Source organism: Ischnura elegans, chromosome 6 (assembly GCF_921293095.1).
Source record: "Ischnura elegans chromosome 6, ioIscEleg1.1, whole genome shotgun sequence".
NCBI lineage: Eukaryota > Metazoa > Arthropoda > Insecta > Odonata > Coenagrionidae > Ischnura > Ischnura elegans.
The window spans coordinates 65,071,246-65,096,118 of NC_060251.1; the positions used below are offsets into that span (position 1 = coordinate 65,071,246).

At 42.6% G+C, this 24,873-nt stretch overlaps 1 protein-coding gene across 1 annotated transcript; it reads left to right on the top strand.

Annotated features, from left to right (window-relative positions):
• Positions 1-6,405: 6,405 nt before the first annotated feature.
• On the top strand, positions 6,406-24,873 carry LOC124160898 (retinal homeobox protein Rx2-like). Its single transcript, XM_046537015.1, has 5 exons — positions 6,406-11,608; positions 16,092-16,428; positions 17,457-17,541; positions 19,604-19,800; positions 21,299-24,873. The coding sequence occupies exons 1-5, from the start codon at positions 11,447-11,449 to the stop codon at positions 22,093-22,095; spliced, it is 1,578 nt and encodes a 525-aa protein (XP_046392971.1). The 5' UTR covers positions 6,406-11,446; the 3' UTR covers positions 22,096-24,873.

Genomic DNA, 24,873 nt, shown 5'->3' on the forward strand with positions numbered 1-24,873 from the left:
AGGAGAAAGACTGAGGAAGCTCATGAAATTAAGAGATTCCTCTCAAAGGCTTCGTTAGCCCTTGAGCGCTGAATGCAGAGAAGCAAGTTGGAGAAATTCGTCCTATATATAGGGCAAGAGTTATTAGAAATTACTTACTAAAATAGGCAGAAAGGTGCACTGCATCAAATATTTGATATCCTCATGAAATCGAAATATGATCAGTATAATATTTAAATGGCTATATCTGTATTTTTCTGTTTAGTTTTTATTTAAATTCCATTTACATCCTGTTACACTCCATTATATATAAATATGTTTGGTGGAATCACTGTTGCTTGGTCATTTCTTCAACCCTCATTGATCATCAACTAAAAAAATTTTATCCAAATATTTTTTCTCCAGTCATATTAAGTAATCGTAATACATCACGAACTAAGTAACATATTGTAAGAACTAAATAAGTATTAGTTGCATAACAACTAAGTAAGTATTAGTTGCTAATTGAATAAATCAAATGTCTTAATTGCCACAACTTTCATCCTCTCTCGTAAAAAATATAGTATTACGGGGCGTTTTGCTTATCATGATTTGTGGCGAAAATCACAATCAAAAATGTGGGATAAAGTCAGCTTTTGCCTATCACCCCAGAAGGAGGGTGAAAAGGTAAGTACCATTAACAAAAGGTAAATACATGAAGGGAGGGGAGACTGTAAGAATGCTTGTGAAGTATTCCATGGAACCTACGTTAATCGGTAGAATTCTTTAATTTGAAAATTTTTGGAACTCAATCGTTATTGACTGATTCATGTTCTGAATACCATCGACACGGACGCCTGCTCGCGTTGCATGCCTCAAAAAATACGCCCGGACGCCATCGCCATTTTTACTTTCGGCCCACCTATTCATTTTTAGTTTTTTTCGTTGGACTTACGGATTCCGTGGTGTGCATTAGCATAGCCTTTTCGATTTCCTTAAGCATCGTGAGGTGACCACAGTTTCCCGCCATTCTCCGGCGGTCTTCCGGCCAAAGCTTCCGAAAGCCCAATTTTAAATACTTTTTTTTTTATATTAAAATAAAAAAGTAGTTGCACTTTTCTACAATTAGGAGGCATGTTTTCAAAGTAAGTACCGTTTTGACATAAAAAAACAACAAGTAATTTTTTTTTCAAAAATAATTTATTCACTTGAAAGGCCATACTTTACTTTTCTGCATAATTCCCATTACTATTGAGGCATTTATCGGTTCTTGGGACCAGCTTTTGTATGCCATCGTCAAAGAAGCTTGCCGTCTGATTAGACAACTACTGGTTCACGGTCGTTTTCACTTCGTCATCATCGGAATGGCGCTGGTTATAATTGCATTAATTTCTCATTACGGCGTGGAATTTCGCGAATGCACGAACGAAATTCAAACAGGGGCTATTTTGCCATGCATTCTCGCATGAGATCAAGCAATTCACCGCTTTACAAGACGCAATTTTGACTGCACCTTCGTACACACGTCAGGGTGTACAGTCACTTTCAAAAGTCGATCCCCACGGCCAGCGCAATGAACTACGTTTTCCGCTGCGCTCGAACTTCGGGTATTGCTTATCCCTTCTGTGCCTTGAATGGGCCAGTTTGACTTCTCTCACCATCCGCAAAATCTCACCGAGGCATTCTTCTCTATTCCTAGATTCTTCGCGACCTCCCCGACCCCGGGTGCCAGAACACAGGCCAAGCATAAGTTCTCAGTCACGCGATTCTCACCGTGATAGTATTCTAAGACGAATGGTCTGAGTACTCTGGCTTGTGCTAAAAAATACCGAGACGTATATGCGTCGCAACGCACATATAAGGAAGAAACGAAAATCGGAACTTACGTCTGAAAGAGTATACTAAAAGTTGCCTCCAAATTAACATTCTAGATTATACCTTTAACATATTATTACCAAACACGATCAATGCATATTGTTCTATATATAAGTATTTTAGACAGGCGCATTCATCATTCCTAAGCATTTTCTTGGGATATATATTATCCTACAGATTTCTACGCGTCTCATCATACGAGAAAAAAGTACTATTGTGCGCCAAATTATTACGTTTACTTCGTTATGATATTTATTCCGGTCGTTACTAACATTTCCCTAAGAAAATATTTAAATAATGCTTAATGTATTCCAGGTATCAGTGAGTAATTAACACATTTTTTCGTGTTCATCGAAAGTTGGAATGTCTAAATAGTTATCATAAATATATTTTCGATAGATAAAAAAAACCTTCGGAAACATTAATAACATGACTTGTTTGCCTCTTTCTTACAATTTTTAGGCTCATTTAGTATATGTTTTATCTTACACCCTTTCACTGAGAGGTCAAACTAAGTCTTTCCCGTTTTTTGTTTCTTTTTTTTCTGCTATATTCAATCGTAATTGGCGCCTGGTGATATCATGCATGTCAATGTCCTCTACATTATTATGTATAAGTGGTTTAACAATTACTTACACTCACGTAATGAATACCTTGTGGCAGTCCTACGGGTGAACAAATACTGATCATTATCCTACAAACAAAAAACTACGCATGCATAGTTTTCATCCGATAAAAATACACAATGTCGGGTACCTGATGACTATTTCTGCCTAATTAATAAAAACGATATGTATTAGCTACCAAAAATAATGCTTGTGATGCAGTGATTTACGGCGCGGAAACTTCGACGACGACGAAAGATGGACAAGAAAAGAATGAAGGCATGAGATATGAGTATAAAAAACAACGGAAAAGGTGAGATGCACGGAGAGGAAAAGAATTGAGGAAGTGCTATCCATAGAGGAGAGATTTGAGGCACGGGGGGAGGTGAAAGATGAAGGTAAGGATAGAATGAAAGGGCCCTTATGCAATGGACGTTACTGTTAATTAAAGTGGTAAGTTCAAGTTGGGAGGGACGCAGGCAGGGTGATTCGTAAAATATTTCATGTAATCCAACATTATCAAGATACCTTTCATAATAATCAAATAAACTCCTCTTTTCATTTCAGAAGGGCAGGTAAGTTTTGTTTTTTTCATGACCACCATAAATGGTTGCTTCACAATCATAATGCCACGTTGATGTTGCTCGCATTATTTTTCTTAAAAAACACTTAACAATATTAATGTACGAGTATTCCCCAGAAAGAAAAGGATAACATTTCCTACGACGCATTGCGGTCTGCTAGCTTGCCATTTTTCTCAATGCCCATAAACATCTCGCTATTTTTTCACCGAAAAATTAATTCATCTTCAAAGCAATTCAATGCAATCCGACTGTTCATCTGAAAAATATAATGCAAAAATTATCTTCTCTCTTAAAACAACTTCTTTGCCGGTGGTTTTTCTAGGTGAAAAATTAAAATACTTCTTCTTTTATATTAACAGAATGGGAATTAGTTACGGTATTCAAAATGTAGGCACCACTTGTCCTCCGAATAAACTTCAACTTGGGGAGTAACTGATATTTCACTTGTAAACATTGAAAAATGTCTGAAAATCCTTTGCCCTCGACACGGGTGAACGCGAGCATGGATAGTAGCCGTGACGCAAACGACAATCGGCGTATATATTTTCGTATTTTTATCAAGACCATATTGAGAAAAAAATATTGGAGTATTATGCTCGAAATGTTCCGAACATTTTATTTGTACTATATGTGCTGTATAAGTTTACCTAACGATTCGGATGTCCCTCTCAATTCCTCTCACGATGTGTTACTCGCCAGAAAAATCCCTAAATTCTTCTCCGCTTACGTCGATGGTGGAATTGTTTGGCTGTGGGTAGCCAAACAATTCCACCACAAGTGGTAGGGGGTTCACCGGGACCTTCCTACCTCTGAAATCGTGTTCGGGGCTCTTGGCGAGGGTTAAAGTAGTCAACTTGCACCATTTGCACAACCCGATCAGATCAAATTGGTCCCCAGCGGACAAGGAACGCGTAAGCAATACGCGAAGGTCGACTTCGGAGAATAACAGAGACGGCTGCGCCAGGTATGTGGACCGACTTTTGAAAGTGACTGTACAAAGCAAATACGTGCCCCATGTATAACGGTATAATGTAAGTATCAAGACAAGGAGGAGATCTTTCTATTATGGCCCTCTCAACTAGTCCTCCATTGCAGACGTGTCCCTCCTCGCCAGACTCGTGCCTCCTTGTCAGACTTGTGGGAAAAACTACATCGGCGAAACAGATAGATTAGTGAAAACACGCCTAGAGGAACACCAGAGAGTAATTCGACTGGGGCAGTAGCCGAACACGCAGCACTGAGCTACGCAACCGATCTTAAAGAAGCAAAAAATGTTGCCAAAGTGAAAGGTTTTAAACAAAGACTCGTGAGAGAAGCCATTGAAATTACAAAAAAGAAGAAGAACAATTGTAACAGGGACACCGGACTTAAAATAAGTCGTACTTGGCAACCCGTAATTCGGACAAACACTCAACAATCTACTCCTCCAGCCTCCTGCTCCTATTCCACCCACCCATCTGACACGGATACTTACAAAAATGAATAAAAATTCCTACTTCATCAGATTCCCTTGGAAAAGCGACCAGTATCGGTCGGGGAACGTTGGAGCCACCCGAAAATTGACGCGGTCACGTAGCCCAAAATTCTTTTCACTATCATGACGAGTACACGCAAAAGTTTTAACGAAGAATTAATTAATCATTATATCCACTATCTATAAGTATTCTTCGTGAAGGAACTCGACGTTATGCTGCGATGAAACTCGAACCCTAGGAGGCAGTTAGCAAGTCGAGTCCTCTTAGGGGTCAGTCCACGCATCACGAGCTAAAATTGGATCAACGCGGAGGGACTCAACGTAGCGCCCCCCTGACCCTACGGGAAAAGGGGTCGAGTTTCGCACGCCACTTCCGGAGGGTGGTCAATTGTGCGTGGAGGTTTAAATGTATGCATTTACTATGGATCAAAAGATTCCCCCAAAATCGAATGGCGCCCGTTACGCGCTTGGATAAAATGTAACTTTTTCTTCCGCTGAATTTCATTCGAGGCCTAACACTCGAAGGTAGAATTCAGTTTCTGTCTCTCTTTTCTAGGATTTAATGACTCTAATCGAAGTTTTTCTTCTAGAATTTTAGGAAAGTCGAAGGGATCGGAAAAATTACAATGCTTTAATTTCTCAACAACAGGGTGATGAAACACGGTATTTTAGAAGGAGTTTTCTTCGTAGTACTTTTCAAGAATCCTTCATAAATATGACTCTCAGTTGCTCTATGTTATTCATGCCAAGAACTTCAGTATCAAAATTATTTGCGATGCCTTTTTTATAGAATTCGATTGCTCTAAAAAGAGTTTTACTTCTAGAATTTTAGGGAAGTCAAAGAGAGCGATAAATTTTCATAGCAAAAGTGTATTATCTACTGGGTGACGAAGCGCAGTATTTAAAAAAGGCTTTTACTCCTTAGTTTATTTTGAGATTGAAATATTAACTATTACATTTGTTACCATCTTACTATACTTGATTTTGGTGGTGAATATCGTACATCAATTGAGAGGGTGAGAAGGCAATGGGATCAAATGATTTTTTTCTAACCAGAGTTAGGTTAATAAATTAATCAAATAAATGTACAAAAACTTGGTGGGCTTGGGATACGAGTGAGTCTTTGTTCTGTGCTGGCATCGAGTGGAAAATCAATTGCACCACTAAATCTAGTCGGTCTCGTTTATTTTCTTTGCCTAATTTATGCGCCTAACTCTGTTTAGAAAAAAAATCTCTTGCACCCCTAGGCCTCTCACCTCCCCCCCAAATTATTGCCGGCCTCGGTGGCGCCGGGGTAAAGTTCCCGACTGCTAACCTAGAGGTCGCGGGTTCGAATCCCGCCTGGGTGGGTTGATCACCATCCAGGGCATGGATGTTTGTGTAAGAGAGGACAATGCTGTCCTAAATTCGCTTGAAAAAGGAAGACAAAATAAAAAATTAGGAAGTTCAATTTTCGTGCGAGAGAAGAGGTGGCGCCGCGCCATTTGAAACGTTTTTGACCCATAGGGCATATCCGGTTTGTCTCTTTCTCCTGGTGTATCCATCGCGAGGACGCACTTTGGTTTAAAGCGCCGAAATTGAGTGGGGTTATCCGAGTTATTGGGCGACCCTCCTTTCTTGCACTCTCCTCCCCACCAATCGGGGGGAGGGGGTTCCTCCTGGATAGCACAGGCGAGGGGGGAGGAGGGGTCGCCCCCTCTTCCCCTCCGTCCCCCACCCCACCCGCCCGCTGCGCCTCCACGCGGCCCCCATCCCCCCGGACCGTGTCCCACCCCTCCCCCGCCTCACCACCACCATCCGCCACCACCGCCGCTCATGAGCTCCAATTCTGCCTAGTTCCCGCTCATTCTCTGTCATTCCAGCGAATTAAAACTCGTCAAGTATTGGTATTATTTAGGTGACGGCCTCTCTCTCTCTCTCTCTGTCCTATCTCTCCCGGCTCTGCCTTAGTAGTGTGCAGTGTGTTTGCTCCCGGGAGGCTCATATCTGTCCGTTCCCGTCGCGCGAGGACGCGCGTCCCGGACATGAATCGCTCGCGGAAGGTGATCCAGGGCCCGCGGATTTTGGTGGACCACCCACCGTGACGGTGGAGAGCGAAGGTGGTGGGAGATATCGGAGCCCAGGGGGTGGGAATGTTCCGGGGTGGTCTGGTCTGCCTCCCAAGGTGCGTCCCCGTCTACCCCGTGCTGTCCCAGTAAGGAATCCACAACGTTGCTCAGCTGGTTTTGGGATTTGCATCTAAAAAAAGAACGAGGGAAACATGCAGAAAAAGTGTGCTTCAAACGTCGTTGTCCTCTTTCGTAGTCATCCAGAGTGTCCATCCATGCATTTGGCGACTCGGAAGGTACCTTCTGGTCGCACTGGAAGTTCAACTTTTTCTGGGCTGTTTGGGGAGTATAATGGTGAAAAAAGTGAAGTAAGCAGAAAAAGTGGTGCTCCAAACTCATTTGTCCTCTTTCGTAACCGTCCAAGGATTCCATCCATGTGTTTCGTGACTATAACGTTGCCCTCTGTTCTTGCCGCGCTCGAAGCTCAACTGCTACTCAGTTGTTTGTGGATGTTCCTGGCGAAAAAAAAAATAGCAAGCAGAAAATTAGTGCTCCAACCGCCTGAGTCCAGTTTCGTGTTCATCCTCGGATTCCATCTCTACATTTCGTGGCTAAAAATGTACGCCCCGTTTCGTTTTGTAGTTGGTGTAAGGATTCTGCCCTGTTCCAAAGCTGTTTTGTGGATTCGCAGGGGAAAAAACATGGGAAGCAAGGAGGAATAAAGTGATTCAGCAAAGTTAACTCTTTGGTGACCATCAGATGCCACACCAGTGTTTTGTTACGTAGGCAACTTCGTTCTCAACCCCGCGTTACGTCAGTGGATACTGTAATCAACAGGAGATAGTCAAGTTGGATATGCTGTTTCAGCGGTGAAATTTAGTTTGGAGATGTGCCTGAAGACGAAACCAGTTTCTCCCATTCTATCTTCACACTTCAAAAACGACTTCAAGTTGACTGCATCACCTCGATTGGATAAAATTTGTATCGGGGACCGCAAGCGATGCGTGGATAATTCCTCTTCGGAGCGGAGTCTGGCAGTCGTGGTTTACATCAACTATCCCCACGGTCCTTGGTGCGTTCTGCAGTTATTGTCGTTTTCTCGTAAAGAACAAGCAACTGAAGTCCGTCTCTTTGTTTGTCCGTTTGTGACTGTGTGTGTGCGGATGTGCTTTTCCTTAGCTTCGCGTTCCGGCTGTGCCTCACTGCGATTCTCCTCCCTCACCCCTCCACAGGAGCCCCCTACCCCTTCCTTGCCCCACCCTTCTTCCACAGCTTACTATGGAAAGCCTCGTGTGAGCTCTTATGCCTTTTTTGGAGACGTGCAATAAGCATCGAATGTTTGGGGGACCGATCTAATCATTGTTTTCGTAGTTTGAAAAACTGTACCAAAACACATTTGGAGTTAGATGATAGAATGTGGAGATGTTAGCCAAGGTTAGCATTTAAATTTTTTTGCGTCCTATGCGGTCTTCTGTTCCCTAGGAACAAACTCATGTTCGCCACAACGCACGGTCAGACTTGGATGTAAAATTTAATATTAATTGCAATTCATATATTCCATATAGTGAGCATGAAGCAATAAAATAATAACGTTATTCACATTTCTCATAATATTATTCCCTAAATCGTTGGTCTGGTAAAAAGTTTCGTTCTTCAATATGTAATTCACCCTTGAATCATTCCTTTTCCTCACGATATTTTATGAGTATGATTTGAATGCTTATCAGCATGAATTCCTATGTGAGTGTCAAGCTCCTTTATAGTAAGGGTGAAAATTATTTCATTTAGCTCGCAAAATGGGTATTTGATTAAGATTTACCTTAATCAAGGACCTACCGAAGATAAAGAATTTAGGTTCCAAAAAAATTATTCAGTCGCTTTAATTTGAGGGCATTTTTATATGAAATATTTTAGGCTTCGCAAATAAGATTCCTTTAGAGTACACTACTACTAATAATAATAATAAATTTTTGCAATAGTAAATCAATCTCTTTTTTGGCTACGCCACTTCATATCTCGAGGCATACGGAGTATAGTTCATTTATAGTTCCCTAATTTTAGACAGGATAAATGTTTTGATACCTAGAAATTTTTTTCTCGGCTCCTTATGCACACACTAGCCGCTTTAATTGGTAGGGAGGAGTTTTATGCTTACTGTGCCTTACAAGTTTTTGACGAATTTTGTTTGGATAAGTAGCGAGAGAACCCTTAAAACCATTAGTTTTCCTCGCAAGCCTTAATCATAAAGGCTCACTTCACACCATGTCAAAGTCAAATTCGAGGTTTAATTTTTGGATATCAGTTTAATGAAATATCCTAATTAATAACCCCTTGAAATCCCACATTAATGCACAACACCGATGTTGTAGACTGAATTTCAAACCATTTGAAATCAAATCAGTCAAGCAAAAACCAGTTCCTTCGTGATTTACCTATGAATGCAATGCTTTGTCTTATGAGAAACTGAAAAATTCTGTAACACATTGCGTAGAAATGTGTGGTAAGGTTTTTTTAGTATATATTTTTTTAGCTTCCTTCATTTTTACTTCAACTAATTTATTAATTTTTTCTCCCATTTACACAACGTACTTTTTCATATAAGTACTTAATTATTTTGGTATTCAAAAACATTTTCAAAACATAAATGATTTTTATTCGCTGTTACGAAATATTAGTTAAAGCCTCTTGAAATATGGTGAGGGAATAGTTAATTTTCCGTGTTTAAGAATAATGAATATATATATGAATGAATAAAGAAGAAGAATATTGACAAAAGCAAGGAACATTCATCCTGAGCTCAAGTTATGTCTAGCTCCGTCCAAAGGGTCCTGCGTCCTATGAAAGGATATCAGGACGAGACCTCTATGTGTTTATGTCAAAATAGGTGTAAGGTATTCCTTGTTTATACGTATGACCATCGCTAAAAGGACTTGTTGTTAGAAAAGCACTGTTTCTTTTTTATGAGAAGTTGTATGCGCCTTGTAGTTTTCCCAGGGGCGGCGAGGGTGTACTTTTCCACTCCTCACCGCTATCTCTACACAGGGGTCGCACTTCCCCCCCTGCTGCGTTCCGGCCATGAATGATCCCTCAGGGGGGAGACCCCCTGCGGGGGGGCGACCGACGCACCCCCATCACTCATATTGCCGACCGCCATTTTGGAGACGTTCCCACGCCACCCACGGCAGGAGCATATGCTACACTTTCTGCGACCCCCTCCCACCTCCTTCCTCTCTCTCGACCAATGGGAGCACAGCACCGACAGTCCAATGGGACGTCTCCGCCACCGCCCCCACGGCCTCAACCATTGGATCGTCCCGTCAGCCTCCGCGGATTCCCGCTTGGGGGCAGGGTGGTAGAGCCCGCCGTATAAATTGGCCGGCTCCCGTGCCGCGCTCCTCCACTCTCGTACAGATTGACCCGAATTATTAGTGGCAATCGCGCGCCATTAACGCCACTGCACACGCCAGCCAAGAGAGAACGAAGAGAGAAGAGCCTTTTTGGCCCCTTTCGCTCGCGCCACCGGAACACGGGGCTGATACGGAGAAAAAGAGGGATAGATATAGATAGATAGATCGGGTTGAGGGGCAACCACTCTACGGCTTGATTGCTTACTCCTCTCCATACCTACGGCGGCCTCAACAATATCATCGGACGTAGCCGGGTGGGGGAGGGTGGGACCTTTTTGAGCTCGTTGGCGAGCCGAGGAGGGTAGATTAACCGCTTTAATCACATCCATTTGAGGCCCTTTGGTCGAATTAGGGCTGGATTAGGTCGGCGAGAGGGTAGGAAGGGCAAAGAGTACGAGGCCGTGGGTGGATTGTCTGATTGGGACAATCCCTTCCCCTTCGCCTCCTCCTACGAACCCTTTGGGCTCGCGACCCTGTATCTGATCCACTCGAATTTCATTAAGGGTTTACCCATTAGTCCAATCAGGATTCGGACGCGGTCGTCTCTTCGGTAAACAAAACAACGTGGCTGAATTTCTGGATGTGTTGGGGAAGATTTCTTCGCAAGTGTGACATCGAATAGTATTGCGACGGAGATAGCTGAGATTTCAAGTATCACCGGCAGGATTGCGTCACGTTGGCTAATTCGGGAGGAAGGTCAAGGATAGATTCGATTCCTGTGCCGGATGAATAGGTAGCTGGTGTGATTCTTCAGCGGAAGCATTGCGTAGATGAGCCAGCGAATTCATCAACACCGTGCCTTCTAAGTCCTCGCGTGAGATAATCGGGGATAATTCGCTGTGTTCTCAACTATTGGGTTGGGTCGCATAGACTGAATAGCGAGGAAGGTCAAGGAGATATTAGATTCCTGTGCCTTCAAATAGTTGTCATTAAGGCGAAGTGTCAACCTACATGAGCCAAGCTATTCATCAACGGCCTGCCTTGCAGAACTTCGAGTGAAATATCATCGGACTGTTCGCTGTGACCGAGAACTGTTAGCCAAAACATTCTGTTTTCTTCCGGATCCACCACTCACTGGGCTTCCGACGTCCGCCACCAGGGGTGCTGAGCGCGCTCGGGGCAGGGGGGAGTGGTTCTCGACCCCTTGGTTCCCGATGTGACACGGTCCCGCACACTCTCTGTGGCGACGACCGCTGACCTCAACGCGCGGGCCATCGGCGAGCGGGCTGTGCGACGGCCCTGGTCCCTTCAAGGCCCCAAGACGACGGATTTCGGGGAGGTGGTTGTGGCGCGCGGGGGTTTGGATTGGTCTTGCGGAGGCGGCGGCGCCAGCCCCCCGTGTTGCGGCGAGCAGGGCGAGGAGGTGGTGCCCGGGGCGGGCGCCCCGCCGTCTGCCCCCCCTGCCGCCTGCTACTGGCCCTTCTTCCGCGAGGAGGAGGGCGCTCTGCTGCCGCCCGTGAGCGTGCCCGGCCCTGCTTACTACGATTCATCCTCGATGGACGGTCCGCCCTTTGAGGACCCGCTGTTCCCGGACTTTCCGCAGATGGGCGGAGGGTCCGGGGGACCGCCACCGCCTTCAGCCCCGCTACCCTCCGCGGGGGCCGTGCTCAACGCCAAGGCGCTCTCCGACTCCAGGGGCAACTTCCACTCTATACAGGTGAGCGATATAAAAATCATTTTCATTCTGTATTTATTACAATCATATTTGTACAAGACTAGGATCGGTAACCTGTTATAAGAGTGTTCACTGTATTCCGAATTTAGAATTCCATGACTCTCATCGGTTCAATGAAACCTTTTCCAATGCTTCACTTAAGGGCATATTATTTTTGTGGTCAACAATCAGCATTATGAAATAGATCAACCGTTCATTTTGTCATTGCATGCGTAGTGGAACAATCATAGGGATGATATATTCCCATTGATATCTATTGCATTCGTGACTTAGAATCCCTTGCCTTATTTCGCTGAAGGAAAGTCTATTCAAGGTTTCCCATGAATGTCGTCCTAATTTTGTAAACATCATGAACAGTCAACAATCCGAACTTTGGTTTAACGCAGTACCTAACTCAATTATCCTGACAGCTAGTCTTTTCACAAAGACTTAATTTTTCTGTTTTTTATCCTTCATCACATGCTCAACGTATCTTATACTTGGCCGTTTTTCTCTTCTATTTACTTGTCCTTCAAATGCTATTTTCATCGGCCATGTTTCATGATGTGCCGATTTCTCTCGTTTTTTATGCAAGTGATAATGCAATGAGAAATAGACGAAAAATCTAAGATTTAAATATTTATCAATTTCACCATATACATTGATTGTAATGGATGAGTAATATCATAGAGTAAGTATATTATATTATATATACTTACTCTATGGTAATATTTAGTAATTAGAACATCAAAAATGCTACTTATTATTTCACATAGACATAGCAGGGTCTTAATGGAATTTCTGGTCTCATTGGTTCCTCGTTGGAATTTGCTTTCAACTTATCCTTCCTTTATGATTCCCTCGACATTTTTATCTTGCATGAAATGGTCAAATTACTGTGTTTTGAGGTGCTAACGCTGTGTGTGTAGTAGTGGTTAGAAAGATATGTGATTTACCCGCTTTTATTTTTAAATGGCTTTAGAAATCACTGTGTGCCAATTTCCCTTTAAATCCCATTAACTTGTATTCTTATTTTTCCAATCGGACTTGTTTTATGTATAAAGCGGTGTAAGTACCAGAATTGGATTTTTATCTATTCTTTAGCAGTTAATAGATCGCTCTTTGTGTAGAATAGTAAAGTCATATTTTTTTAGTGTACATTGATCTGTAGCCACGAAGGATTATGAACTATAATAAATGTTCAATCGGTAGTATATGGTCTTATTTTGAGGTAATATTTTGATTCACTGTCAGCATTGCTGACCTTTAGTACTAATTTACATCGAGCATGCGAAAATATATGGTGGAATAAAATCTATTCAAACTTCTTTTGACTTATATATGATGACTTGCGGTAACTTTTAATGATGAATTTCTATTTAATGTGTTCTTTATTCCAGGCGCGCTTACATTTTTTTGGGCTGTGAGCTACTTGCTAATGCATTGTGTCAGTACTTGGCCAAAATAATCATTCTCATCTTTTTCAGACGGAATTTACATTTGCGTGAAAGTTATTCACTCATTCGTGCGAAATACGCTTCATAGGGTAGTGAGGTCGTTGCTTGCCAGAACCACTAGTGGTGGAGCCAATCACTCCGGGGATCACGGGTTCAAGTCCCCGCTGAGTCTAATTTTTTGTTTAAGGCCTGAATATAAAATAAAATCTGCTATCATCTAACAGTGAACCTTCTTTATCATTTATAACGTGAGTTAAAATAGGCTCACAGTAACCAATTTAAATATTTTTCATTCATGTGAAAGCAGGAAGTTTCTTCTGTCTAATTTTTCATATTAAATCGCTTTAAAAAATCGCTTACGCCTCAAACCATCAAAATACGTTTCGTTTCTGAAATTGTACTCATGTCAAGAGCATTCTATAGGCACACAAAGAGCGGTAAAATGAGGAAAATATTCGGAAGGAAACGGAAACACGGTATTGCCGCATTCGCTTCAAATACGCACGATTCCGCGGAAAACATGATATGAATGTCAAGGGGAATGATTTAAAATTAAAAATTCTCTCTTCATCACACGACGAAACCTTCTAGAACGTACGTTTGCGAATGGGTAGATATGACTACATCGATATCCTTTACCTTATACATACTTCATTTGTTTAAGATAAATTTGATATTTGAATTAGCATTAGAATTTGTTATCTTCGTTTTCCTGGTTACCAAAGTTATACCGAGTGTTATATGATTTTTATTCACTAACTTTACAGTCTGAGTGTCTAGAAATTTATATTGGCTTCAAAGAAGCTAGCTAAAGCGCATAATATTTATTATTATATAGTTATTTCTCCGTTATTAATACATTATTCTCCGAGTTGTTGGAGCGTTAGCTAAAGAAAGTAGCTTAAGGAATCCAGTGAGCCCTGTCTATTGGCTAAAATAAGGCAGGAAAGGAGCGCTTTTGATAATTTTGGTGTTGTAGTAGGCAAGATAGCACGGGTCCATTCAATTAGTCACGATTTCAATGGGAATACTGCCGGGCGATGGATAGCCGTGAGTGAATCATGGGCGAATTCGCGAAGTTGAGTCGCAGTATAGTTTCTTCCTCGAAGTCGATTTGGTGAGAGACTTGGAATGGTCTCACTGCGGGGTTATTCATATCAAAATGAGTGGTGGAGCTTTGACCGCAAAGGCGTCGGCGCCAAAAATATTTTCTGAATGACATCAGTCACGTAGCCCACACGTAGGCGGGATATAGCCTTGCATTTCTAGGAATATTGTTCAGAGGAAACTTTCATTGGAATTAGATATCGGTGAACTGTCGTTAGAATAGTAGCAGGAACTTCAAATTCTAGCTCGTGAACAAATCTTGCCGTTCAAAAAACTAAATAGCACTTTGCACTAAAAAAGTACTTTATTATTTTTCTGCATGCCGAAAATGTACAGTATATGAAGTGAAAGGGATTTAAATATTTAGTAAATGAGCATTCTAGTGTTACGGAAATCGAATGATGGAAAAATGGGAATTTTGAAATTTTTTCGGAATGAAAAACAAGAATCAATAATTCAAGAGATTGGCGAATGCGTTATTCATGAATGCATTCATGATTCGAGCAGAGACCAAAAGCCATATCGTAAAGGATACGACTGAACATGAATGATTGTTGTCATTCTCGTTGGCAATTTATTAACTGCTGTTGATGATATTTTTCATATATCCCTCACGTACTAGTTGGTTAAAAAAGAGATCAGCAACGACCATGAAACATCCGGAAACAAACCCAATAAGAACGCGGAGCACACCCGAAAAACATCATCAACAGCTGTAATGACCCGCGAAAACTTCAAAGAAGATTTATTATTTTTTCCGCGGATATGCGTGATTGTGAAGCTTATACAGCGATTCCGCGCTTCCGTTTCCTTTCGAGACATTTCCTCATTCCTCCTCTGAGTTTCTGCTTGCCGGACGTTGTCGAGTGCTTGACTCGGAAACGAACCAATTTCAAACTGGTCAATGAAAATAGGAATAGACTCGGAAACGAATGAATGAAATAATAGAAACGAATAAAACAAATGAATGATTCCAAAAATACATGCAATAAAAATGAATGCGATGCGTTTCAGTAGAAACAAATTCGAGAGAGTTTTTCGCCGCTTCCTGAGGGATAAATTTCCGAGCTGCTTGAGACCTGGACGCTTAGATAATTAAATAACCTGTTACTCTTCATGTATAGATCCAATATAAACAATGAAGTAACGTATACGGTGAAATGTTAATTTCACCATGAGTTCGAAATTCCCTGATGTGTAGCATTCTGCAAAAGATATATGCACCGCTATAGTAATTCAGAACCGATTTGTCACTGATTAACTCGGAGATTGCCCATCATTTTGGCGCCGCACGTAATTTCTGCTAGTAGACAGGATATCAGCGACCTAGGTAGTAGTTTGGACATAATACGTAAATAATGGAGCTATCTTTCAATGAATGGTTCGCATACTATTATTCGCCTTTTCTATCCTCAAATGCGACCATTCAAAACCAAGTTGTGCAACCACAATGCTGATTGATACTGATGATAATATTAAGTACTATTAAGTAAAGTACTATCTACATCATTCATTAATACGTCGGCTCTGAATCACCCTAGCGTTGCAAAAGTACATGGCAGGATGGGGGATTTAATGGAAAAATGAACTTTGTAGCGTATATGTTAGTTTATTGTCCACGCAGGACGCCTCGCTGTGTTTCGGAGACTTTTTCGTGTATGTACTGACGTTTGCTAAAAATATTTTCTACAAATTTCTAAAAATTTTGGGTGTGTACAACAAAGAAAAATTTTTATGAAATAAAAAAATAACTTTTTTAAACTCCCGTGTTGACCATGAATTGTTAGCTATGTAAAAAATTGATGTTTTATGTATTTGGAAAATTGATGTTGACCGGCAAGGATACGCATTTTCATGGCTTACGATATTTTTATGCCGTGTTTGAGTTATTGCGAAAAATTTTTTCTCTCTCCGCTTGTCAGGTGATGCTTGGCCTTCACCAGCAACACTCTGACTTCCTCATGGGCAAGTCCCCGGGAGGCGGTGGCGCAGGGAGTGATGGGAGCGGGGGAGGGGGCGAGGGGGACCCCGGTGGGGCGGAGGTGGTGCCCCAAGGGGTGGCCGACGTCCATGACGACGTGGGGCACCAGCTGGCCATGGTGGACCCCATGCACCACCATCACCACCAGCAGGCGACGCACCAACAGCACCAGGTGCAGAAGCGGAAGGCAGACGAAATGACCATGCAGACTCAGCAGCAACAGCAGCAGCAACAACAACAGCAGCAGCAGCAACAACAACAGCAGCAGCAACAATCTGGTAAGCACTAATTTTTATACATAAGGCGTTTATAATAAATAGCAAAAGTTACGTCCTAGAAGGTTTTGAAGTACACATGATGGGTATATTTTTATTTATTGATAGAATGAAGAGTTTAAAAGAGTCGCAATAAGTCAATTTGTGGATCGTGTGTTTCTTCATCAGTATAGTGGGATCTTAAAAGACGAAAAAGCTCCATTTTCATCGATCATTTCAGGAAGGTTTTGGTGAGAACTTGCATTGAGAATGTACCTATACTCAATAGCCGTACTATTTAATAGTAAAGTTAGAATTATTTTCTGAGAATTTAAATGCAAAGAGGGTTTTGTATGGTCTCATCTTTAAAAAGGTCCCGGACCTAGGTTATTGTAATGTTAGAGTGTTATTTGAGGGTGGAATGTGGGACCCGGAAGAGATTAGCTCAGATTCAGCAGATAATATACATTTTGCTATCAATATATCGCATTCATGCGTTGAATTTAGACTTTATTTTTTAAATAAAGCGTCGTAAGGCATCTAGAAGGGCCTAATAAAAACTGAGGTGAAAATGAGAAGATTGTCCTATGGCATGAGATAATTGAGGCGTTGTATGAGATTGAGGTAAGATGGAGTAGCTGTTAGTGAATGTAACTAAATAGCCGAGTTTATGTTTGAGTGGGCCCTGGAAAGCAAGGCAAGGCTATTATGTCAAAGAAAATTATATGATTGAGATAGAAGGAAGAAATCTGACCTTATAAGTCAGTTGTTTCGAATAATGAATGACTATACTTACGATGTAAAGAAGAAAGATTATCATTTGGATATCTTATGAGTTTTTGGTTGCGCATTGGTGCATTCCCTTTTTCTAAAGTTTTCAAATGGCAAATAATTATTTGATCACACATAATTGATTTTATGTCTACCATATTGTGCAAATAATATCCTTCGTTTCATTATGACTAAGTTCGTGCGATAAATGTATGGTACATGTGATGGGCTTATTGCTTGGAAATGACACCCTTTACTCAGTTTATTTTTTATCCTTCAAGGAACTACAACGGAGCAGACAGCAAAAAAGTCGGATTCTAAGAGCAAAAAGAATGAAAACAACGGAGTGAAGAAAAAGAAGACAAGGTAAGCGAATGCAACTTGATGCACACAGTTTTCAGCATACCCTCTCCGCTTAGTACTCCATCCATCCATACCTTCTGTCTCCTTCGTATCTCATCTAAAAGCTGCCTATCCTCACCCACCATGTCCAGCACTTCGTCGTTCCTCCTCCTCTCTGTCCATTTCACCTTCTACATTCTCGAATGCCTCCAGTCTTCTCTCGACCTCCTTCCTTGGTGTCCACGTTTCCGCACCGTAAAGAGCTACACTCTAGATCAAACTCTTCACTAACCTTTTCTTTAAACTCTTACATAACGATTCTCTCAGAAGCTCCTTCCTGTTTATGAACGCCTCCTTTGCTAATGCATTTCTCTTCATGATGTCCTTAATAATGTATCTGTTTTCCTCTAACGTGGTGCCTAAATAGTTGCATTGCTCTACCTGGTTATGTTTTTCCCCACCTACTTTTATCTTGAGTCTCACATTCCTCGCTCGCGATGCTTTACAAAACCACATTACCTTAGTCTTCTTGTGATTAATCCTCATCCCATACTCCTCGTGCCGCTCGTCTAACGCATCCACTAGAGACTGCATTCCCCTCGCGGACTGGCTAAGCAGCACCTGATCATCCGCGAACCTTACCGATTTAAACATAATTCCTCCCAGTTTCACTCCAGCTTCCAACTCGTCCCACGCTTCTCTTACCATAATCTCCTCAGCGTATAAGTTAAAAAGCAGCGGCGATAAAGGACAACCTTGTCTTACTCCTCGGCCCATGCTTGCCCACCCAGATTCTCCGCGCGCTACCCTCACTTGCGCACTCGGGGCCATATGAATTTACGAATGAGTCTCCTATCCCTCTAATCTACGCCTGTTCTCTTGAGAATATCCATTAACTTTACTAAGTTCACCCTATTAAATGATTTTTCTAAATCCACGAAACAGGCATACATGTCCTGGTCATATTCTAGGTTCTTCTCTATACAGGACCCTATTTACGCTATTGAATCACGAGTTGACTTCCCTTTCCTAAAGCTCAACTGACCTTCGCCCAAATTCTCGTTTCCCCTCTCTTCCATTTGTCTATTTAAAATTCTCAGTTCTAGTTTCTCAATTTTCTCTCGAGAAAAATATCTGGATCAGTCTCTTCATAGGATGACCGGTAGGAACTCTAGGAACTGTAGAAACTAGATTCGTTTGTGGCTGATCGCGTCGACCTAACGGCAGCGCGGAATTCCTTCATTCTCTCCCTTCCGTCCCTTTTCCCAAACACGCAGGCGTCGTTGGGCTCCTACATCGCGGCGGCGCGGCACCTCCTTCCATTTTCCTCTCCTCCCCCTCTTGTGGTCAGGGTTAAAAATTCCCTGACTTGCAGAGCGTATCCCCGTGAGGACCGTCCCTAGGGTCTCGATCCAGTTGTTACTTGGAACTACAGGGGCCTTTCACGACAGGCTAAGCAGTTCAATAAGCACTAGTCTCTTAGTCGAATTTAATGCACTTTTCCATGCAATATACATGGTATTCGGCTCTCCGGACTAACTTCAGCTGAGCCCGAGCGCGGCATATAAAGCATGAACCACCACACGATCATTTTTTTCCTATGTTTCGATGGACAGCTGCAGCGATCGCTCCAATGATGGCCGAACAAATGACCGTTTAACGCGATCATTTTCTGCGATGGCTCAAGGGATGCATTTCCATCCCTTTTTCCATCAATCGGCACGTCCCTTTTTCCGTCGCTGAAACCATAGCTGGCACCGTCCTTCAACCAATCATAACTCACGGCCGCATAGCCATTGTTATGTCATGATCCTCTGATTGAATGACAGCTGTAAATACGGAAAGTGAAGGAATAAGCGATGGAAAAAGGGACGGTGGGAATGACAGCGTGTTTCAGAAAATGATGGCTCGAGTGATCAATCTTTTCGTCAATGAAAACCTATTGCTGGAGCTATCACTCCGAGTGACAGAAAAAATGATCGTTATTCAGGCTTAATGAACAGTATCCCATTGTTTTGACTTTAGTAGCTATTATCAAAGTAGTCAATTTCATCGCGTAAACCCGGCTTTATTATTTGATCTCCAGGACGACGTTCACAGCCTACCAACTGGAGGAATTGGAGCGAGCTTTTGAGCGCGCCCCGTACCCGGACGTGTTCGCGAGGGAAGAGTTGGCCCTGAAGCTTAACCTGAGCGAGTCCAGAGTGCAGGTGTGGTTCCAGAACAGGAGGGCCAAGTGGAGGAAGAGGGAGCCTCCGCGGAAGACGTCCTACATGACGGCCGGTGAGTGTGACCTCTCGATGCTAACTCAGAAGGTTATGGAGCTTAAATCGGGCGGCAAGAAAATAAAACGCGGGTTCAATCGAATTTCTCCATTTAAAATTTGAATTAAATTCAGCTTCCCCGATGAATCAACTCCGTGTGTCCAGGAAAGTATGATAAAACTGATATTCATATTTTTATCTCTGAATCATTCCATGTGATTTCAAAACGACAATCAACCCAAGCCTCTCTGATTCTTTTCAGAGCATTTAGAGTACCTTGTAAGCAATTTAGTTTTCAGATTTCTTAAATAATTTAATTTAGAAGGCACTGACCTTGGGATATTTTGTGAAATTTTTGAGTTTTTATCTATTAACACAAGTCTAAAGCTTTCACTTAATGTTGATACAGTACTTAAACATGCATCTTAAGTGAAAATAATTAGAGGTTTGACTATTTTTGCAACGTGGACTGTTTTTTGAATTTTCAAACCAAAGGTCGTCAGCTTTTAACTTCAATCTTGATTTTCCAAATACCGTCCAGTTTCTTTTTATTAATGTTTCTGAAAAGATTGATGCTGAAGTAAACATGGGTCCGTGTTTTGCTATATCCTCTGAACCAAAAGGGCTACATTACAGAGTTAAGCACCCTTTCCAGAGCCACTTTACTTGAAAAACATTTTAAAATCCCCTTGAGTTCCTGATGTGTCCATATTGACTTCAATTACTACATTCACATGTTATCAACACAAAAATATGTTATTAGAGTTGCCCTCTTTTTCATTAAAATATCAATGTAATTCTATAATTGTAACTCGTCGATTGACGGATTAAAAAATATGTTCACCCAGCTACATCTGCAGGAAATTTCTTTTGAAAATCCGCATTTATATTCTGGTTCTCATGGGATGACGAAAAATTATAATTATTGCTGGAGAGCGTTTGTCGTTTTGACAAACTATAGTGACATAATGTTTGTCATACCCTTGTTATCATGATAATTATAAAAATTTGTCTCATCACCCGACAACTTTTTGAAATATTAGAAATATATGTTGTAATTGCAGTCACGTTCGTTTCATACTAATGGTATTTTACTCCGTTTATTTGACGTGAAGCGATTCAAGCATAGTATAATGAAGTCCGGCGAAGCAGTGAAATAGTCAGTGGGGATATTTCAGTATTCCTTTTCAGAGTCACTTAGCATAAAAAAATATAAAAATTCCCTCGACTCTCGGTCGCCTCGAAACTAAGGTAAAAGTTTCAAATTCATAATTTTACAATATTCACATTCTCTGTCCCTTTTTCATTATGCTTTTCAACTTCGTTGGATATCGTTAGTGACACAGTGTTATTATTAACACAGTGTTACACCGCGTTATTGAGAACGAATCTCATTGCAGCCCCTTTCCTCAGCTGACTATTCCGTGTTTTCCGGACTATCATTTACTAATGTCTGGCTATTACGAGTTTTCTCGATTCATGTACTATTCCTAATAAAGCTCCATGTCTTCCCGCAGGTGCTGGCGGACCCGCCCTGGGCCCAGCTTCCTTCTCCGCCCTCAACACGTTGGGCTCACCCTTCGGCGCCCCCGGCGGCGACGCCTGGACCTACTCGGCGGCCCCACCCTCAGGGCCCCAGGCCGCCGTGCCGCCCTCCGCCTCGCCACCCGGCCCCTACGACGCCTCGCCACACCACCACCCCGCCTCCGCGGCGCACCACTCCGCCGCCGCCACCGCCCACCACCTCAACCACTTGCTCTCCACCGCCTCGCCGTACTCCTCCGCGCCCTCGTTCGGCGGCGCCTGCTACTCTCCCTCCGCCACGCCCTCTGCCCCACTGCCATCATCCTCCTCCTCGCCACCCGGCACGCCCCTCTACTCAGCCATCCTGCCCCCGGGGAGCGGGGCGCATCCCTCCGACAGCCTCTTCTCCCTCCGCGGTCCCCAGCAGCAGCCCCCTGAGTACGGATCCCCCGGAAGCCCCCTGATGAGGGAGTTCGGAGGCCCCCAGGCCGGGGGCGGGGTGGTGGTAGGATCCAACGGCTCCCTTGCCGCCTCCAAGAGCATGCAGGAGTACGTGCACTTGATGGGCGGCTCGCCGCCCCCACCCACGCACCAGCAGGACCAGCAGCACCAGCAAGACGTGGCCGAGATGGAGGAGATGGTGTTGCACCACCAGCACGAGGCGAAGAGGGCACAGGAGGGATTCGGGGCGCCCACGGCCACCCTCCAGCAGCAGCAGCAGGCCAGAAAAGACCAGCAGCACAAGATGGAACAGCAGGCCTTTGTCACCCTGCCCCCGTTCCTCAACTGACGGTTAGCCGGCGGTGTAGCGGGGGGCCACTGCCCCCTGCCGCCGCCCCCTCGGGACCAGTCGCCGCAGCCGAGCTCGCTGGGAGACCACGAGCAGCAGTGAAGCAGGCGAACAGAGTGACGGGAGGACTGAATTAGACTCTTGGCGGAGAAGGTGGTGACAATGCTAGTGTGACAGTCGTCGTCATCGCTACTCCGTCGCGTCCTAGACATAGTTGTGTCGCCAGGGCACTAGTAAGCCTTTGTAGTACTGGCCAGCAGATCAGCGTCTTCCATGTAGCCCTTACCTATTCATCCTTTGCCCTAGGCAATCACCAAAGATTACCCGGGACTCAAGTAATCTACAGTACTAGTTAACGAAAGCTACTTACAGGTGTATTATAAATTCAATCGTCGTCTTCACTGCTTATCCTCATCTTGGGCTTAATTGTGCGTTCATGTTTGCGCAGGTCAATAGTAGTTACCTGGGGTTAAAATACCATATCGGTGTATTGATTAGTCAACCTCGCCATCGATACTAAGCTGCGTCCTGGGCCATAACGTGTGTTCATGATTTCCCGGGGTATTAGCATCCCACTAAGCTGCCTGACCGATCAATGTCTTCCAAGTCACCATTATCTCTACAGCCTTTTGCCTTGTACTTTTTTCAATATCGTGTTTATCAATAGTGATTCGCGGAGTTGATTGATAAAAGCGAAGGGCATAATAAGTGGTGCTTATGCATATAACCTCTTTTCTTCCCCAACTGAGAAAGCTGGGATTTAGTTATTTTATTACACATGGCAATGGTTGCTTTCCGTTCATCGACACGCGTCGACACAAGTCGACTTACGTCATGGTTTTCGTGTTCCATTCTGTGTGTGTCGCCGACTGTTGTGACACAAGTCAACAATCGATTAAGCGCAGGAATTGGAGGGTTATAAACAGTTTCCGTTAGTCGACACTAGTCGATGCGTGAGTCGCACGAATGGAAAGCACCCAATGTAGCCAGATGTAATTATAGGGCCAGCAGCTTAGTTAGGGCTAGGGAAGCTAGCTTGGGTGGTTGAAATTACCAAATCATTTATGTAAATACAGTGCCGGGAAAAGGTCTTGCTTATCAAAATGAGAGCATATTCACGACGGTAACTTAAGAATGGAGATGGAGGATTTTGATTTCAGTCGGGGTTGGTTAATCCGGCGTTGAATTCCTCCTGCTTCCCTTCCCAAGTGCAGCTTCCTATGAACTTCGATGCGTTGGTGGCAGAGGCCAAGTGCTCTTCTTAGCGACGCACGTGTCCGATCAGTTTCGGCGGCACTTTTCCTTCGTAGCGACTTACAAACCCCTAGCTCTTTCCCTGTAGTTTGTAAAGAAAATGTATAACTTGATAGTTCGTAATAAAATTGTGCAACTCCTTTCAGCAGGATTGCTGAAATAGGCGAATCTAGAAGGTGTCTATTTGGTAATTACGGCAGTCATTGCCATTGGTACAGCTTTTAAACGTACACTTTCGTAAATGTAGGACTCCTTTCATGTAACCGTGCTGAGAGAATGATGTAGGTATTTTTGTACGTAGGGGTCAGTTTGCCGCATTTTAATTACGGTGACATTCTCCTGGAACTGCGGAATGGTGACATTTGGCAGAACTTTTTATGCATCTTTTTATTTAGTCTTAATTGATCGATTCGTACAACTTTTTTTATTTTTAAGTTAAAGATACTTCGCTATCGGTGTATTACCGAGTAAGTACTTTATGAGTTGATTCAGTCATTGAAATGCCTATAATTGGGCAAGTCAGTGAGCCAATCCACTTTCGACCGAGAAGGAACATATCATGCTCTAGTTTAGGTTTCATTCCATTATTTTATTGTACATCAAGCTACTCTTACGTGCATTTTTTTATACTTTGAGTACGTTTTGAGTTAAGAACGAATTCAGGAATTAGGTGTTCATTGCTGTTAGTCCTGTTTAACCTCAGTATAGTATAATTTTCCTCGAGGAATGCACTAGCAAAGCAAATAATCACCTAACATCCCTTTTCCAAGGATATATTTCATGCATTGTATCGGATAGTATTGCATTTCCCAATCGAATTTTGCATGATTTTACATTTGTCTTTCCACGTTTTTATATGGGAGTCATATTTTTTTGTAATAGTGTAGTCTTTAGAGTATATACGATAAAAAAATGTTGAAGCTTCAAGATTTCATTTGATTCTGTGTATATGTGTATATAGACTCTTTTCTAACCCTAACGAGTTGTGAATGAATGCTATGAGGTACTCCTTCGGTTTTTCCTTATGATGCACAATCTGGAAGTATATAATCCTGAAAGGGAACTCGTTAAATGGTCGCCGTTGAAAATCACTGTTGTTAGAACGGTTTTATTATATTTGGTGGCGTCTTGCCATTTTTTCGTTTTTAGCTCTTTTCTGAGCTGGTAGTTTTCATTTCTCTTTGAAAACTTTCGCCCGCTCTTAGTGTCATTATGTTATTTGTGGATAGTTGTTGACAATTGAAACAATGTGTGAATTGTTGGAGAGAATCTGCAAAAATGTGGCGTTCTTAAGTGCCTTAATTATGTGATTATGGGTAATTATGCATATTATTTTCCAATTTTAAGAGATATCATGCTGTCTTGAGCAATACTATGTGTGTTTGACGATCTCCGTTGAGGCACAATGTGTCTTGCATCGGATGATCATTCTTCCAATATGGTGTATATGTATTCTAAAAAAACATTCATATAATTATCTTTTTTATATATTTTAATTATATTAAAACGACTGTATAATAAGTG

Excerpts from the sequence above, each read along its gene's own strand:
- LOC124160898 (XM_046537015.1), top strand. The coding sequence starts at position 11,447 with ATGGACGGTCCGCCCTTTGAGGACCCGCTGTTCCCGGACTTTCCGCAG. Across the intron at positions 11,609-16,091 it reads GCAACTTCCACTCTATACAG|GTGATGCTTGGCCTTCACCA; the intron begins GTGAGCGATATA and ends TCCGCTTGTCAG. Across the intron at positions 19,801-21,298 it reads GACGTCCTACATGACGGCCG|GTGCTGGCGGACCCGCCCTG; the intron begins GTGAGTGTGACC and ends GTCTTCCCGCAG.